Source organism: Eretmochelys imbricata, chromosome 2 (assembly GCF_965152235.1).
Source record: "Eretmochelys imbricata isolate rEreImb1 chromosome 2, rEreImb1.hap1, whole genome shotgun sequence".
In the NCBI taxonomy this organism is placed as follows: Eukaryota; Metazoa; Chordata; order Testudines; family Cheloniidae; genus Eretmochelys; species Eretmochelys imbricata.
The window spans coordinates 117,803,033-117,820,139 of record NC_135573.1 but is presented as its reverse complement, the minus strand read 5'-3'; the positions used below and the strand labels follow the sequence as shown (position 1 = coordinate 117,820,139).

The 17,107-nt window shown below is 40.6% G+C and overlaps 1 protein-coding gene across 2 annotated transcripts in view; it reads left to right on the top strand.

Annotated features, from left to right (window-relative positions):
• The window catches only part of CDYL (chromodomain Y like), a 201,275-nt gene that overhangs the window by 182,227 nt on the left and 1,941 nt on the right, over positions 1 to 17,107 (top strand). For both annotated transcript variants that reach the window (XM_077810695.1, XM_077810694.1), the window contains exons 3-6: positions 3,081 to 3,337; positions 4,061 to 4,233; positions 11,387 to 11,597; positions 15,799 to 15,942. In XM_077810695.1, coding sequence (XP_077666821.1) covers positions 3,081 to 3,337; positions 4,061 to 4,233; positions 11,387 to 11,597; positions 15,799 to 15,942 — 785 coding nt within the window. The remainder of the gene's footprint in view (positions 1 to 3,080; positions 3,338 to 4,060; positions 4,234 to 11,386; positions 11,598 to 15,798; positions 15,943 to 17,107) is intronic.

Genomic DNA, 17,107 nt, shown 5'->3' with positions numbered 1-17,107 from the left:
TCTCCACCCTCCCCTGGAATTTTTATAACATGGTGGGGGGCCCTGAGAAAGCAAAAGGTGGAGAACCCCTGTTCTATAGCACTGTGATCAGCCCTGTTGTGTTTTAAAAAGAGAAAAATATCTGCTGTGAACTACAAGCAATTTCACATTTAGTATCCATTAAGTTTTTTTTATTCTGCTGAAATGAAAAAGAATTTGATAAACTGGAAAATATAGGAACAAATATGCATCTTCTATGACAACATAAAATAACATCAATCTTCCACATTACTTTTCTCCCTCTGTTCTCTTTGGGGGGAAAAAAATGGATTCAGTTTGTGGACCATTCTCAATCTCTTCCCTTTAAACGACTGTGGAAAAACCTTGAATTCTCTTTATCTTCTCCATACAAATGGTTATAGATAGAGAGCAGTAGATTATTAATGCTATAACTCAGAGGACACAAAAGACATGAAAAAGTAAAATAAAATATTTCAGTTAAATTGACAATTAAGCATCTTATGGAGTTTTTAATCAGAAGTACTTTTATTTGCAAATGCATTACATTCTGAGTGCAACTTTTTTTTTTAAGGGTTGTGTGTGTTTGAAAGAGAAAAGTAACAAAATCAGTGTTAGAGAAACTGATGCGCTCTCAAGGTTTATTTTATTTAAAATATCTTTTTATTAGTGCAGTGTAATTCCTAATTCAAATCAGGCCAAAAATAACAAGTAAATATCCCAATTACAGTAATAGTGTAGCAAACTATTTAGGTAAATGTACATAATGTCCTCATGGGACCCACAAGTCTCCCACACATACTCTTTTAAAGTGACAGCACTATACATTAGTCACAGTTTTTAAATATATCATGTAGCTACTTCAGCTAAACGGGATGAATTATTCCAAGGAAAATTACAGTAATTAAACAAGATCCACCACTGAGTTTTTTTTTTTTATTAAGGCTTGTCTATAAGTTTCATTTTAGCTATCTTTAAGATATAATATGTACAGTTATGGGTCCTGGGGATCCCATTGGGGGATCAGAGCCATAGTTAATCTTTAAATATTTGACAAATGGGCTCATATCTTTTGTTAAACGTGAAAATATGAAAAAAAATCAGATTTGTGGTTTAGCCTGGTAGTGCACCTTTCCAGTGTTTCTGCCCTCCATATTTGAACTGCAGCTTTACACAGGTTTCAGATAGCAACATGCAAATCTCTACTGAAAAATGTCCCTTTATCTATTGGAAAGACCAGGTAGGTGAGGTAATATCTTCTATTGGACCACAGGCACCAACTTCTATTTTACCCTGGGGGTGCTCCACCACAAGGTCCCACCCTCGCTCCACCTCTTCCCTCTCGATCCCTACCCCAAGGCTCCCGTCCATGATTCTCCACCCTCCCCCGAGCTCCTCCCCAAACCACCAAACAGCTGTGGCTGATAGGTGCTGAGCAGAGTTGGCACCTATGTATTAGACCAACTTCTGTTGATAAAAGAGGTGCGCTTTCTAGCAACACATAGCTCTTCCTCAGGTCTGGGAAAAATACTCAGAGTGTGAGCTAAAGACCAGGTGGAACAGATTGTTTAGCATAAGTAGTTAACACATATTGCAAGAGACCAATCGAAATGAACTGGCCCATTAACACCTCTGCTGCCATAGAACAAAAAAGGGAGGTTAGTGATTAAAGATTGTTGTAATAAGTCATAAAAGCTGCGTCTTTTTTAAGACCATGAGCTTTAGTGTCTAGCAAAGTTATGAATTCAAGCTCTAAGGCTTGTCTTTTAAGGGTGTTGTGCAGGGTTTCTTTGAGGACGAGGACTGACAGGTCAGATATGGAGTGATCGTTTTGTGAAAAGCATTTGCCCATGGGTGATACAATGTTTTTGTCTTTTGTCATTTTTCTGTGTGAGATCCTGCAAGAGTGTAGTGATTGGTTTCAGCCACATAGCTGCTGTTGGGAAATTTAGTGCACTGTGGATGAGGGTACACCACATGCTGTGATGTGTAAGACCCATGGATCTTGAAAGGTGTGTAAGCTCCTTTATCTACTGGACAAAAATATCTCTCATAATGTTCTTTGCACCTCCCATGAATGTTATTTTAGACAATATTACATTCACAATATGGAATGTAGGAAAAACCTGATGCTTTCTGTGACTCTCTGGGTGGCTTGTTCACTTGCATTCTCTGAATTTCCACCAATTACAATTTTCATAGACTCTCAGGTTCCCAGGCCAGAAGGGACCATTGTGATAATCTAGGCTGACCTCCTGTGTCACACAGGCTATAGAACTTCCCCAAAATAATCCCCATATAAAGAACAGATCTTTTAGGAAAACATGCAATACTGATTTTAAAATTGTCAGTGATGGAGAATCCACCGCGACCCTTGGTAAGTTGTTCCAATGGTTAATTACTCTCACTGTTAAAAATGTACACCTTAATTCCAGTCTGAATTTGTCTAGCTTCAACTTCCAGCCATTGGATCCTGTTAGATGAAGAGCCCCATTACTAAATATTTGATCCCCAGGTAGGTACTAATTGACTGTAATCAAGTCACATGTTAAAATTCTCTTTAAGCTAAGATTACTTTGAGCAAGATCAGAAAGGCAAAGTATTAAAGGAAAGAATTATGTAGGTCAAGAAGGGCCTTATTTCCGTGTCTCCCATTGCACCCTTCCACTTCAGAGATTGATTCTGTGTCTTTCTCACTAAGACTGTCCTGTGTTCCCTGTTCCTACCTTTCTATACTCATTCATATACTGTATATGGTCTTGTTAGTCCAGCTCTTTTACTTTATTTTTGTCAAAGGTGTGAGTTTGGTCAGGAGTTTATTGGGTTCCCACTTTTGGTTAAAATGAAGCCCTTCACTTTAGGCCACTTAGAAGAGGGGAAAAGCAAAATGCCTCAGGAAGTGAATCTTCTTGTCATTTCTTTTATTTTAGTATATTTCTAAAAATGTCTTAATTGTACTACTAGTAGGATCCCCAAGTATGTATGTTGTCATAGTATGCTTTGACTGACATGTCTCCATGACAAGAGATTTTCCAGCTATGGAACTAAATTAATAGAAAACTGTTGTTTCAAACTCTTTACAGGTACTTCTACCTTTATTGAAGCATTAGCAGCCAACGGTACAACCAACATACAAACATCTGTAACAGGAGTGACAGCCAGCAAACGGAGATTTATTGATGATAGGAGAGACCAACCTTTTGACAAGAGGCTACGTTTCAGCGTGAGACAAACTGAAAGTGCTTACCGGTATAGAGACATTGTTGTCAGGAAACAAGACGGATTCACGCACGTTTTGCTATCAACAAAATCATCTGACAACAACTCACTAAATCCAGAGGTTAGAATGTTTGTTTTATGTGGTTTGATTTGTTTGCTTGCTTTTTGGGGGTGGTGGTACAAATATTTTCAACAGCTATAATTACAGTATTATTATTAATCACAGAAATATGAAAAAACAACTGATAGTTCAGTAGGTTCCAGAAAAGTCATACTAGTGCATTTAAAGGATTATAAAGGTGTAAATATTATATTTTCTTGCCTTTTAAAATCTGAATCTTAGTACGTTTGAGTTTGATTTATTAACACTGTACAATACACTACATTATCTGAATATTTAGCATTGCAGCCTTTCATAATAAACTCAGTGGTTTATTAAGTGGAACTTGAAATAAACTTCAGCCTAAATTCAAGTCATTTTTCTGAACTGGTTGCATATGCCACCTGGTGTTCGAATTACAGAAATACTGAGAGAGTGCTGTAGCAACAGATGCAGACTGCAGGATTTCTTCCGAATGATTACATTATCTCAGTGTACTCATATTTGTGATCTGCACATTTTTTAACATACATTACTAGACTCTCTCTTTTCCTTTGGACAATGAAAAATTTGAATGTGTTTAAACAAACACCTGCAGCAGAATTTGCAAGTATCCCAGATACTAGGGAATACACAGGAATGTAAAAGTTCAGATTCAGACCTGTCAAAAAAGAACAACAGTTTATTACTTTTTAATAACACAATAAAAAGAGTCTGACGAATTTAATTCCTGCTGATTTTCAGGTAATGAAGGAAGTCCAAAGTGCACTGAATACAGCAGCTGCAGATGACAGTAAACTTGTGCTGCTCAGTGCAGTTGGTAGTGTCTTCTGCTGTGGTCTTGATTTTATTTATTTTATACGACGTTTAACAGATGATAGAAAAAGGGAAAGCACTAAGATGGCAGAAGCTATTAGGTATGTAAAATTGTTTTCAGTCATTTAAGTGTTGATTTTTTTCATTGTCTAAACTAGTTTATTTTTAATTTATCTCATAAAAGATCTAACTATATTCTTCTTAGTAGAAATTTAGTGTGGACAAACGTTCAGTTGTGATAATATACAGTGTGCAAAACTTGTTTATATTTCTGTTCAAGTGTACATTTTATTCATAGCTTTTTACTACATTTTTGCCATGTTGAATTAGAGCCCCTGTGTCTGATAAAAACTAAGCATGATAATGTTCGTAATATAAACAACTCAGACTTGAGAAATGCTTTTAAAAGATTATTTTAAATGTGTTGTTCAAAAGCAGTACAAACAATATATAAATGTACTGAAAGAATAGATTGAACAAAGTCCGTATAAAAAAGGTAGAATGACAGACATTCTAAAGGGATGGCTTAATCTTTGTGAGCAACATCCTAATGCTAGTTGTCAAATTCCATATTCAAATAAATGAACTTAATGTCTTATAAAGCATAATTTTTAATGAAAGAAACACGCAGCTGAGGTGGACACTGTGCCTGTGTTGGATTATAGGCATTTAATGTGTACCTCTTATAATATCTCAAGGATATTTTTCCCCATGTAACTTGTAAACTGGTTTCCTATTACATTTTGATTACCTGAACGTTTACATGTAGCATAAATATCCAAAAATATAGATAGAACAAACGCTCATAATTCACTCTTGCCTTTCGTCAAAAAAGATAAAAGGTTTCATGTGTTCATTGATTATGTAAGTGGTGAAGCCATTGGAAACAAGTGGCTAATAAGGGATTGTCTAAATGCGGAAATTATGCCTAGAAAAGGTAGAGTGTGAATTTAAAGTGCTATAGCTGTTCCAGAATTACTCCCTGTTTGGACACTTTTATTCCAGAATAAGAGTACCTTTTTCCAGTTTTAACTTAATCCACTTCAGGTCATATTCTGTTGTCCAATAGAAATAGCTATTCCTGTCAGTTTCCCCAAGATACAAGCTCTAAACCCAGCTCCTCAAATGTATTTAGCACCTAACTCCCCAAGAACTAGCTTCTTTTTAAATAGGGTTTCTTTGTCAGTTTCACCAGTCGTGCAAAAGTTTTCCCACAATTCTGTCTGGCAGAAACATCAAGGGGGGAAAAAATCACTCAACGCTGGGAACACCTGACCTTACAACTGTAGGTGTATTTGTGAATTCTGTTAGGTTACAGTATTTCCTAAGGACAGGTTTCAGAGTAGCAGTCGTGTTAGTCTGTATTCGCAAAAAGAAAAGGAGTACTTGTGGCACCTTAGAGACTAACCAATTTATTTGAGCATCAGACCAAAAGGTCTTCCCACTCCCTACCATGCCAAGCTGCCTTCTTCATATTTTCCTCCTGAGATGAGGAGGCTTTAGAAAATATCTGAGATTTAAATCCTGTCTTAAACTCACCAGGTAACACCCTTTCTGACAGCAAAGGAGTAACAGCCCAGTCTGTGCATTCCAAAACATCTTAAAGAAGGCTCTGGCACTTTGCTGCCTACCTCTCGGCTCTTACGGCTTTGTTCTTAGGAAAAGATTTTTTTCATTTTTGTAGTGGGAAGAAAATCAAACTGAGGAAATATAGGTACTTTTGTAATATCAGCAGGTGTCTCCACAGAATTCTTTTAATGTCAGACCCCCTTTTGTCTTGAGCAAGAGGAGGTTACTTACCTGTAACTGGAGGTTCTTTGAAATGTGTGGTCCCATTTTGGATTCCAAATGTAGGTGCGCAGGTGTGCCATGCGCCGGAGTTGGAAGGTTTTTATAGCCGTGCCCGTTGACCCACATGTGCATTGTACGTCCTCCTCGTGTTTGCAGCCAGGGCTATAATAGAATGTGAGAGTCGATGCCACTCCAGTATCCCTCTCACCACTAAGTAGTCTAGGCCAAAGCAGAGGGAATGGATGGCGGGTATTGGAATCCAAATAGAGACCACACATCTCAAAGAACCTTCTGTTACAGGTAAGTGATCAGCATGGAGGTGGGTGTGAGGAAGTGTGGTCTGGAGTACAACACGGCCTATAACTGCAGCTGCAGCTGCCGCCAGGACGACGGCGTAGTGAGACGTGAAAGTGTGAATGGAGCGCCGTGCTGCATGGCAGATGTCTTGCCACAGAACCTCCGTGAGACAGGCAGATGTGGTTGCGAGCACTCATGTTAGAGTGCGCCGTGACTCCAGGAGGTGGGGGACATCGGTGTGCATGTAACATTCATGAATGCACCCTGAGATCCACTTGGTGATTTGCTGTCAGAGGGCTTGATCTTTGCATCCATCGGCAATGGTGATAGAGTGTTGGTGATACCCAAAAGGCACGGGTGCATTGTAGGTAGAATGCCAGCGCATGTTGGATGTTGAGAGAATGCAGTGTTCTAGCTGCATGGGAGGTGTGGGTTTAGGATTGAAGACTGGGAGGTGAATGCACTGATTCAAGTGGAATTCTAATACCACCTTCAGGGAAAAATTGGGGTGCAGCCACAACAAAACTTTAATTTTTTGTGGAAGACTATGTAAGGAGGGGGTAAGCCATTGTGGCCATAAGATTGCTGACCGTCTTGCCAAGGTAATGGCAACTAAGAAGATAACCTTCATGGAGAGGTGGGAGAGAGAGCACATAGTGAGGGGTTCGAAGGGCGGTTTTGTGAGGGTGGAGAGGACCAGATTAGGGTCCCATGAAGGTAGGAATTTGAGCAGACCTTTTAGGAAGTGTACAGTGGTAGGGTGTATGGACACAGAAACGGGGGGAAAAGGGCAGTAAGCGCTGCCAGGTGGACCCGTGTGGAACTGATGGTGAGGCCCAACATTTAAAGTTCAAGGAAGTAATCAAGGATGATGGGTATGGAGTTCATCTCCAGTGGGTAGCGATGGCAGTGCACCGATGAGGCAAAGCACTTCCACTGCTCCCAGTAGCAGGTGGTGGACACCCTCCTGCTTTGCATAAGTATATGGCACGCCAGGGTCAAAGATGCCTTGTCTATCCCCAAGCTCCATCCAAAAACCAGGCCATGAGGTGGATAAGGCCTGGATTGGGATGTCAGAGCTGGCCCTGAGTGAGGAGATTCAGGCATACGCAGAGGCGGAGTGGTGTGCGAGCAGAGAGGCGGAAGAGGTCTGTGAACCAATAGTGACGAGGCCAGAATGGGGCTGCCAGGATCACTGTAACTCGGTTCTTGCGAATTTTGCATAGGACTTGCGGGAGGAGGGGAATTGGGGAGAAAGGCATAGTGGAGATCACCCATCCAGGGGAGGAGAAGGGCATCTCCCTGTGAGTCGGCACCCAGGGCCCTCCCTGGAGCAATAAAGGGGCAGTTTGCGATTCTCCCTGGTCCCAAAGAGGTCCCAATGGGGGATGCCCCAGCTGCTGAAGAGCTATTGGAGGGTTGCGTTGTGCAACTCATGCTCATGGTTCACGTGAAGGGACCTGTTGAGTGTGTCTGTGAGGGAGTTTTGGGTGCCTGGGAGGTATGTGGCCTGGAGTGTGACTTGGTGTTTGATGCGCAGTTCCACAGATGGATGGACTCCGCACAGAGGGAGGGAGACTTGGCTCTGCCCTGCTTGTTAATATAAACAACTGCTGCGATGTTGTGTGAGAGCACTTGAATGTGGCAGGACCATATGAGGGGGAGGAAAGCACGACATGTGAAATGAGCCACTCTCAGCTCCGAGATGTTGATATGCATCCTGGCTTCTCATGGTGTCCAGAGGCATTGAGCTCTGTGATGAGCCAAGTGGGCCTCCCCCAGCCCGTGAAGGAGTAGTCTGTAGTGATGGTGGTTTGGGGGGGTAGGAGGAGAAAAAAGGGGAACCGGTCATGGAGGGGTCCGTCCACCATGTAAAGGAGACTAGGACCCTCTGGGAGAGTCGAACTCTGCTGTCAATATGGTCTCTATGTGGTCTGTAGATGGAGAGGAGTCACATGTGGAGGCGGGCATGGGGCATTATCTAGATGCAGGCTGCCATATGTCCCAGAAGGGAGAGACAGTGGCAGATGGTGGTGTGGGTTTGGCAGCGTAAGTTCATGATTCAGAAATTGAGCATAGTGAAGTGGTCCTCTGGGAGCAAGGCATGTGCCACGATGCATTCCAGTCAGGCCCCAATAAGGTTGATCATCTGGGAAGGGACGAAGACTGACTTCTCCTTGATGATGCAAATACCAAGGGAGGTAAGAAGGATGCGAAGAGGTAGGATGGCTACGATGAGGACTTGTTGGGAAAGTGCGACAAGGAGCTAGTCGTCTAGGTAAGGAAACATGGTGTAATCGCATGTGTGCAACTTTTGTGAAGACAAATGGAGTTGTCACCGTACTGAAGGGGAGAACTCAGAATTGGTAATGGTGATGTCTCACCATGAACCAAAGAAACTTCCAGTGGGCCAGGTGAATATCAATGTGGAAATAGGCATCCTTCACATCGAGCGCTGCAAACGGGGCTCCCAGGTAGGGAGAGAGGATAATCAACGCAAGCATCACCATGCAGACCTTGGATTTCTCAGTGAATCTGTTGAGCAGTTTGGGTCCCAGGGCAGCCTATAAGGCCCAAAGTAAGGGTCTCTGCCTATCAGCAGGCCCCATGGGTGAGTGGAGAGGAGCGGTGACCTCAGTAGAGAGTAGTGGGTCTAGGCAACCAGAGGTGTGGGGTAGCCCCGAGGGTCCAAGCGGCATTAGTTGAGCTGGTGGGATGGGCGGTAAACGCAATGGGGAGAGCACCAGCATGGGCCCGGTGGAGCCGACAGTACCATTGGATTGTGTTTCTTTTTTGTCTTATCCTCAAGTCTGGGATCCTTTGGTGGTGGAGCGGCCAGGTCAATGTGCAACTTCTCACCCGACTTGGCACAGCTCAGGGAGGGAAGGCTGTGTCCTGGTCGGGGATCTGTTCTTGTGGCCATGGCTGTGCTTTTTCCCCTCGTGGCGGAGCTTCTCCAACAGTCATGGTACCAGTGGATCCGGTGCTTGAAGGAGTGCTGGTCACCGGTGATGGGGGGTACACCACTGGTTCTGCCAGTTCCGGATCTGAATGCACACACGGGCACATGGCCTCCTCCATGAGGAACTTCCTGTGGTGAAGTTCTTAAGCCCCTTGCATTCAGGCCTAGAACACTTTGCAAATACTGCAATGGATGGCAAAATTGGCCTCTCTGAGGCAATACAAGCAGTGTTGCTGCTCGTCACTCACCAAAATGAGCACGGGCACAATGTACAGTTCTTGAAGCCAGTCTGACAGGGCATAGTTAGTCCCTGTATTTGGGCGAGGGGGGAAGGTTGTTCCCCAAAGAGGGAGCAAACTACACTAACTCTACTAACTGCAAGGAAAAACAAACTATTTACAACTATATACAGGTAAAAGGGCAAAGATCACTCTCTCAGCGGAGCTAAGAGCATGGAGGAACAGGGGTTCCAACTCCAGCCATGTGGCAGTAGGAGGGAACTGGAGCGGCATCAACCCACACAGCCTATTATAGCCTCATCTGCAAACACGAGGGGATACATGATGCACGTGTGGGTCAATGGGCACTGCTACGAAAAACTTCTGGCTCCGGTACATGGCACGCCTGCACGTCCGCATTTGCATCCATATATGGACCATCACTCAAAGAAGAAGCAAGATTATATTTCTGTTTCATTGTTTCAAAACATTTGTGGTTTCAGACAATACAATGCCTGATCAAGCCTGTTTCCTTTTGTCTCCTCATGTTCATTTTTGTCTCCATCCTTTTTGGCCTGATTAAACAATAATATATTGACTTTGTTTATGCTAGAGAAATTCAGCAATGCCAATACTTTTGGAAGTGCTTATTGTGCTTGTACCACACCTTGGCAATAGCACACAAGGACAGCCAGCACCATTGCAGGGCTATTGTGGACAGAAAGCTGCCCCAATATAATGCTTTCATCCAGTACTCCTACCCCAGGCAGTCACACCTTTGAAAGTTTTGATGGTGGTGTTCTCTACCGTAGACAAGACTACTCAGGTTTTTCAAGTCTATCCCAGACCTTCTCACTTGGGAGTAATTCTTAATGTAAATCCAGAATCAGCGAGCTAAACAGAAAGGGCTGTTGTCCTGAGGTGTTTACATACTTGAGGGTTGCATGCTTTGTTGCACATATGAGGGGCTCCTTGCATCCCTCCATTTCACCCCCATCCCCACAAGTTCTGTGTGTGTCATCCTCCCATTCCCCTCTATTTCAGGAACTGCCTACCACCCCTCCCTCATGCCAGGGGCTCTCTTTCCCCTTCCCCACAATATAGTCCCCCATTTTCCCTTCACAATTCTAACTTAGGTCTCAAAAATATGACAGATTTCAATGTAATAGTTGCTTGAAGGTGCTTCGTGTTTGTGAGGTAATCAAGTTTGGAATAAACTTTGGATATGGGAAGAGAGAAAAATTACACCAAATCCAAATTATGTGCAAAGTATTCTGTTACACTATAAACATAAACATTTAAATGGCCGCTCTCACCCCAGGGCTCTCAAGATTTTTATTCCCTCTTCATTGCCATTTCCCTGGGATTGATTGCATGCTTCTGTCGTACCCAGATGGCACTTATGCTACACATTTGAACTCCACAGTTCCACATGTTAACCCATGCATTATCCAAGCCTTTGATGCCATTGGGCGCTGAAATAAACTGATGTTGTTCTGGGTGGCTAAAGAAAGATGAGTTTGCTTATCCTTAAGGCACTTAGACCTCTGAGGATCATGATGAACATGGAAGATCAAGGGATGAAGCAGGGAAGGTTTTAAAGATCTGTGATTGATAACAGGGCTAAAGTTATTGATGGATCTTTTCCCACTTGTTTCCAAAAAGCAGATTTGTTTTTTTCAGGGAAGGCTCCCCTTCCTCTCTGTTTTAAGATAAATCTGGGAATGCTCCCTGAGCATACTCAGTAATGTTCTACTACCAGTGATGTCAATTGCCACACACAACTACCCCTTAAGGACCACACAGGGCTGTGGGAGGTCTGCAGATACCCAGTGGTTGTGTTCTGCAGAGGGTGAGGGAGTAGAGCAAGTTCTTGAAATGTTGTTTACAGCTAATTGCTGTGGAGACTGTTTATTACTGAGTGCTGAGCAGCTGATACATTTTGCTGCTAAAATGTGTAGTGATGGAGTGTTCGTTTCTTTTCAGGAATTTTGTGAATACTTTTATTCAGTTTAAGAAGCCCATCATTGTAGCAGTAAATGGCCCAGCCATTGGACTTGGAGCATCTATATTATCTCTCTGTGATGTGGTTTGGGCTAATGAGAAGGCTTGGTTTCAGACACCGTACACTACTTTTGGACAGAGTCCAGATGGATGTTCATCCCTCACATTTCCTAGGATAATGGGCCTGGCTTCTGTAAGTAACTTTAATAAAAATAAATAATCAGCTTTCTGCCCCATTAGTGTTTTATCTACAGTGATCCTGTCATGTTTTCATTGGTGCGTGGATTGTAATTGTTTTATGAAATAAAACATGAGAAATAAATATATTTTTAGCTTATCTATTCTGACTAGACTGTGACGAGGCCTCCATGGGTATACAAAAGAAAAGCGAGAGGGAGCATGGGCTAATTATAACCCTTCTCCTTGTGCAAGGTTAACTGGCTGTAGTGGCAGAGGTCTCCCCAAAAGGGAAGGAGAAGGGAAAACTGGGCCACAAACATGCTTCCTCTCCCTCCATATTAGCCAGCAAATCTGGGCCAGAACATGAGGGATTGAATGCTGCATCCTTTAAAGGCGTAAGGCAGAGAGTACTCTGTTCCCCCTGTGCTCCTAAAGGCATAATGCCTAAGTCAAGCACAATTATACTGGAGTATTGCATTTCTATCTGCCACCTATAGTTGCTTACTTCCCACAATCTTATCTTAACATGTAAGATATATCCATTTATTTTAAGTTGCATGAGTAGCCTTGTCAAACTTTACTAAGATGCACATATCAGTTGAAGTGGCTTTGTTTAATATTAACATATTAATATCCTGATATTTTATTTCTCTCAAGTGTTCCAAGAAGACACTTTTGTTTGTCACTCCTAAGTGTTATGCCAGGGAAGTGTGTAGTCTGTAGGATCAGTAGGTTAAAAACATGTCCCCATATCATGTGACTGCTGAAACTGCATTTACATACAGCTTAAAAAAAAAAAATCAAATACAGGGACAATGTTTAAAAAAAGCTGAAACAAGCCACAGTTATCTTCATTATTTTTCATTTTGCTTCATACTACTGTGCATTTTATTTCAAAATATATATGCATCCTTCTGAGCACCATTTGATGTTAGACTTGCAGCCTAAGCCAGTATGAAATTGACTAGCAGCTCCATGAAGCAAGTGCCTAGGGCTGCCTGCATTTTTTTTCTAGAACCTCCCCCCGCCACACACAGACACACACACACACACAGGCACTTACTGATTGATTTAAAAGGAACTTTAATTTTTTTTTTACTAGTGTAATTAAAGTTTGAATAGATTTCATAACTAATTAAGAGACCTCATTGTGAGACAGCTGGATATAGTTCTTTAATAGAAAAATGTAAATGTGTTAGATTAATAATTTTTTCATACTCATGTCTACTCTAAGTAAGCAGTCATTTCTTTCCATTTGTATTTGGTTTCTAGCTTTGAGAAACTTTGTGACTGATTATTTTTTAGAAAGTTTGGGTTTAGATTGCATAAAGCCTGCCCTTTTCATGTTCCTTGGGGAATGTACTGATTTTTCTACTTGTAGCAAAAACTATTCTAAAATCAGCTGGTTCTGGCTAACCAGAGATTGAATACTGGACTAGATGGTCTGAGCCAGTATAGCAATTCCTATATTACTGTACTTTTTTAAAAAATAACCACGTTCTAGAACATATTGTGCCCTAGGATCATGTTTATAACTTGTCAGGAGAGGGGATCATGTGCTAATCGGATTTTTTAAAAATAAGGACAAAATGGAGAGAGGAATTGGAACAGAATGAGTAGGAAATGAATGGAGGAATGAAGGAACAGTGTGTCTATGTGGCAAAAAAGCCTCATGGCAGCGAATCTCAGAGCCCAGCACTACAGCCTTGGGCTTGCGCTATGCTGCTAAAAATAGCCATGTAGCCATTTGGGCTTGGGCTCTGAATCTTGGGGAGAAAGGGGCTTTCAGAGTCTGAGCCTGAATGTCTAGAGTTATCCTTAGCACCATAGCTTGAACCTCAGTCTAGAGCCCTGGGCTCAGACTCACTGCTGTTTTGTTTGTTGCTCTGTGTGGATGTACCCAAAAGAGAACTTAACACTCAGCAGGTTAGTGAAACGTATTGTGTTGTTACTTTTTACATTTTATTCTATTTCTGTGGGAAATGGCCAAGAGCGCTGTCCATTTTCAGAGCAGAAATACAGGTGATGTTTGCAGAATGTTGTTGACAGCAGGACTCTGGTCAAATTGCTGTTAACTTTTTGGCATGTATTGGAGCTAGATCAAGAACTAAGTGCCAGCCCATAGCAGAACGCATTCCCCTTCAAAACCTGTCAAACCATAACACTACTGCGTGCTTACTTCAAGTTGGAGAGGCTCTGCTGTTTTGTAGCTTGTAAATGAGATTTAACATGACCAAAACATTTTTCATTACAGTTCTTTATACTATTTCTTGTTGAAAAAGCTCAGCCAGATCGATCAGGTTCCAAAAGAATAAAAAGTCACTCTGGCATTCGTACACTCCCACAGATGATAAATAATTAGATACATTACATTTATAAATCCCAAGTAGATTTGTAATTACAAAAAGTAAACTCAGTGTTGGTTCAGAAGTTCTTCACTTTGTACTTTCTCGCAAAACATACTTCCTTTTCCTGATGTGTTCACTTGACATCAAGTGTTATAAGATAAGAATGTTGCATCATGGACTATAACTCTATGTAGCTATAGTTTTGTCACTTTACAGCCATCACAAATATACTTTCCAATTTTGCGAACAGGTTCACAACCTTTTTACACAAGGTGGATTTATAGGTGGATGTACCCAACACTTTCTCTTTTTGTACATGATTCATGGCTTCCTTTCTGCAACTTGAGATGGAAATCTGTTTACAGTGTCTTCCTTTGGATCTGCAAATACAGCAAAACTATTCTATGAAACCTTTCAACACATGGTGTAGTCTGTGTGTCTAGTGGACTGGGCATCAGTAACTTTATTTGTTAGCAATAGAACTCAGATCTTTTATTTCACTGTATCATTGTCATTTAATCACTCTGGGCCTTAAGTTTCCCCATCTGTAAAATGGGGATAGTGATTTGTAAGTTATTTAAGATCCTTAGATGAAATTCTTAAGATAAGCAGTTGAATAATACTTGGCACTTAAGAAATGCTAAATCTGTCAGATCCGTCTCATATTTCTTCTCGGTATTCCATGAGCTATGATACAATGGCCTTGTCATTGAGTAATGTTTCAGTTGCAAATAAATGTACTCAATAGCCTTGTGATTTCCTTTAATGTAGAAAGTAGCAACTCAGTATTAAAGAAGGACTATCAATGCAGCACCTACTAAGAATGGACTAGAATGTTAAAAGATAGAAATATTTGTGCTTAAAATTAAGTGTTTGCAGGATCAGGGACTAACAGCGCAAATAATACATTTTACCTTATTAGCATAGGTGTATTTAACATTAGAAAATAATACACATTATTTATAATAGTGCACTAACTCCTGCGTGAGAGAATTATCCTGTATTCCAATATATTTTCTCATTCCATGCCTATAATCCATTTGATAAAAATACTATTTAAAACTAGGCCTCAAGGGTTCAGAAAGAACAGAAGCTCTATCCACCTACTCTCAAAACAGCTGTTTTTAAATTAAGTATTAAAACAACATCTGTATGAGGTTAATAGAAAGGAGGAAATACTATGAACTGGATCAAAAGCTCATTCAAGTTGCTGGAAAAACTCCTACTGAATTCAGTTGACTTTGGGATTAGGCCCTGTAAGAATATCACAATTTAAATATTTAAAGTCTCCGTGGTAACATTTTAAAGCTGCAAAATTTGTTGCTGCATGACTTAAATGTGCTTTCTTCCAACACAGAAAATGAGTCAACTGAATGGTGATCTGTGCAGGAATGTTACTGTTTGTTAGTGCTGCAGAAGTAAAAATTAAACCACTAAAACTAATCAAACACAGGAGATGCATCAAACTGCCACTTGTAACCATTTCCATCTGTTTTTCAGATTTTTTTTAACTGTTGCTATCTAATTACGATTTATTTTTAGTATGAATTAAAAATAGCACTCAAGTGAATTACATCTTAACCATTCATGAATGGAAAAAGTGTGACTTTTCTCAAGTATTTATCTGGTGATTTCTTATTTAATCACAGACCCATCTCTGATTAACTACTGAGTTATGATAGCTGGCAACACAACAATTTTACATCTATTTTCTTTTTTCTATATTACTGATGTATTTGGATTAACACTGGAGAGCTACAGTACAACCAAGCATCCCAACTAGTGCAGGCATTTTATTAACATTTTCTTTTAAACTTTTCTTTTGTCATTACATTTCATATCAGAAATAACTTTTTATCCCCTCAGGCAAATGAAATGTTGTTCAGTGGAAGGAAGTTGACTGCGCAGGAAGCTTGTGCAAAAGGATTGGTATCTCAAGTGTTTTGGCCGGGAACATTCACACAGGAAGTAATGGTTCGAATTAAGGAACTTGTCACATGTAATTCAGTTGTAAGTTTCATTTTATTTTCTTCCATTTTATAAATAGATTAATAATGAACTACATCATTCACTCATCTTTCTAGAAACAATTCGCAAGGAGTACTTGAGATAAATTATGTAGATTGGAGCACAGAGTTTTAATACCAAATTCCAATATTCTCATTAAAGAATAAAGAGGTCAAGGAGAGAGAAACCTCTCAAATTATCACAGGCTGAACAGATTCTAGGATTAAGAACACAAGGCAAAATCTAAGTTATTAACTCCACGTAGAAAGAGAATAATACTAGCTAACTCCAAATTAAAAATTGAAATAGCTGCCATAAGAACTAAGCAGAAATACAGAAATTAATGGCAGGTGTATCTGAGGGTGGGGTAGGGGTGGAGAGGAAGAGAAGAGTCTTTGCTTTAACACCACACTGTGGCTAACTCCTCTGTGTTTAACAGTAGCAATAGTGTCGTCAATAAAATCTGTCAAAAAACAAACTACACTGAAGTTTCCAAATTTGGATAGAAAATAATCCATGATTTTTCCTTCATCTCAACAGCTGGCTATAAATACTAATAAAACCAGGGTGGGGGAGGAGAATTTTTTAACCATCTTTAAGTACTAACAGTTCAGTCCCTTAATTGCATACCTGCTCAAAGTAGCTTTTGGGGTCAGCACTTCATTTGCCCTAGAAAGAAAGAACAGACTCCACCACTTTCACATCAAAGACCCACTTACACAATGTAACTTAAATATTTACAAACATTTTATCACATATCAAAAGACTATTCTAAATATACCTGTACATAAGAATCACGAGTATAAAATTCTTGACATTCCATTAAATTAGGTTAAACTCACAGAGATACACATAGTAAGAAGATACAGAAGCCTTCCTGCTCCTGTACACAGGTGGCAGTTTCACATCTGGCAGCTGGAGTTTTACCAAAATGTAAAGTATATTTTAAACTCCTAGATCGTCACAATCTTCACAACAAATCAACATCAGTTTCTGCTCTTATGAAGTCTTTGCTTTCGGAGAAGGACGGATGAATAGTCTAAAAATCATCAACTTTAGCATTTAAAAGCAGCCTATGGAATTTGAATTAAAAATAAAAAAAGCTGTTTTTTAGATTTAAGGTCTACCAGGTTATAATTCGGACAATCCTGGAAAACACAGTGTTGTG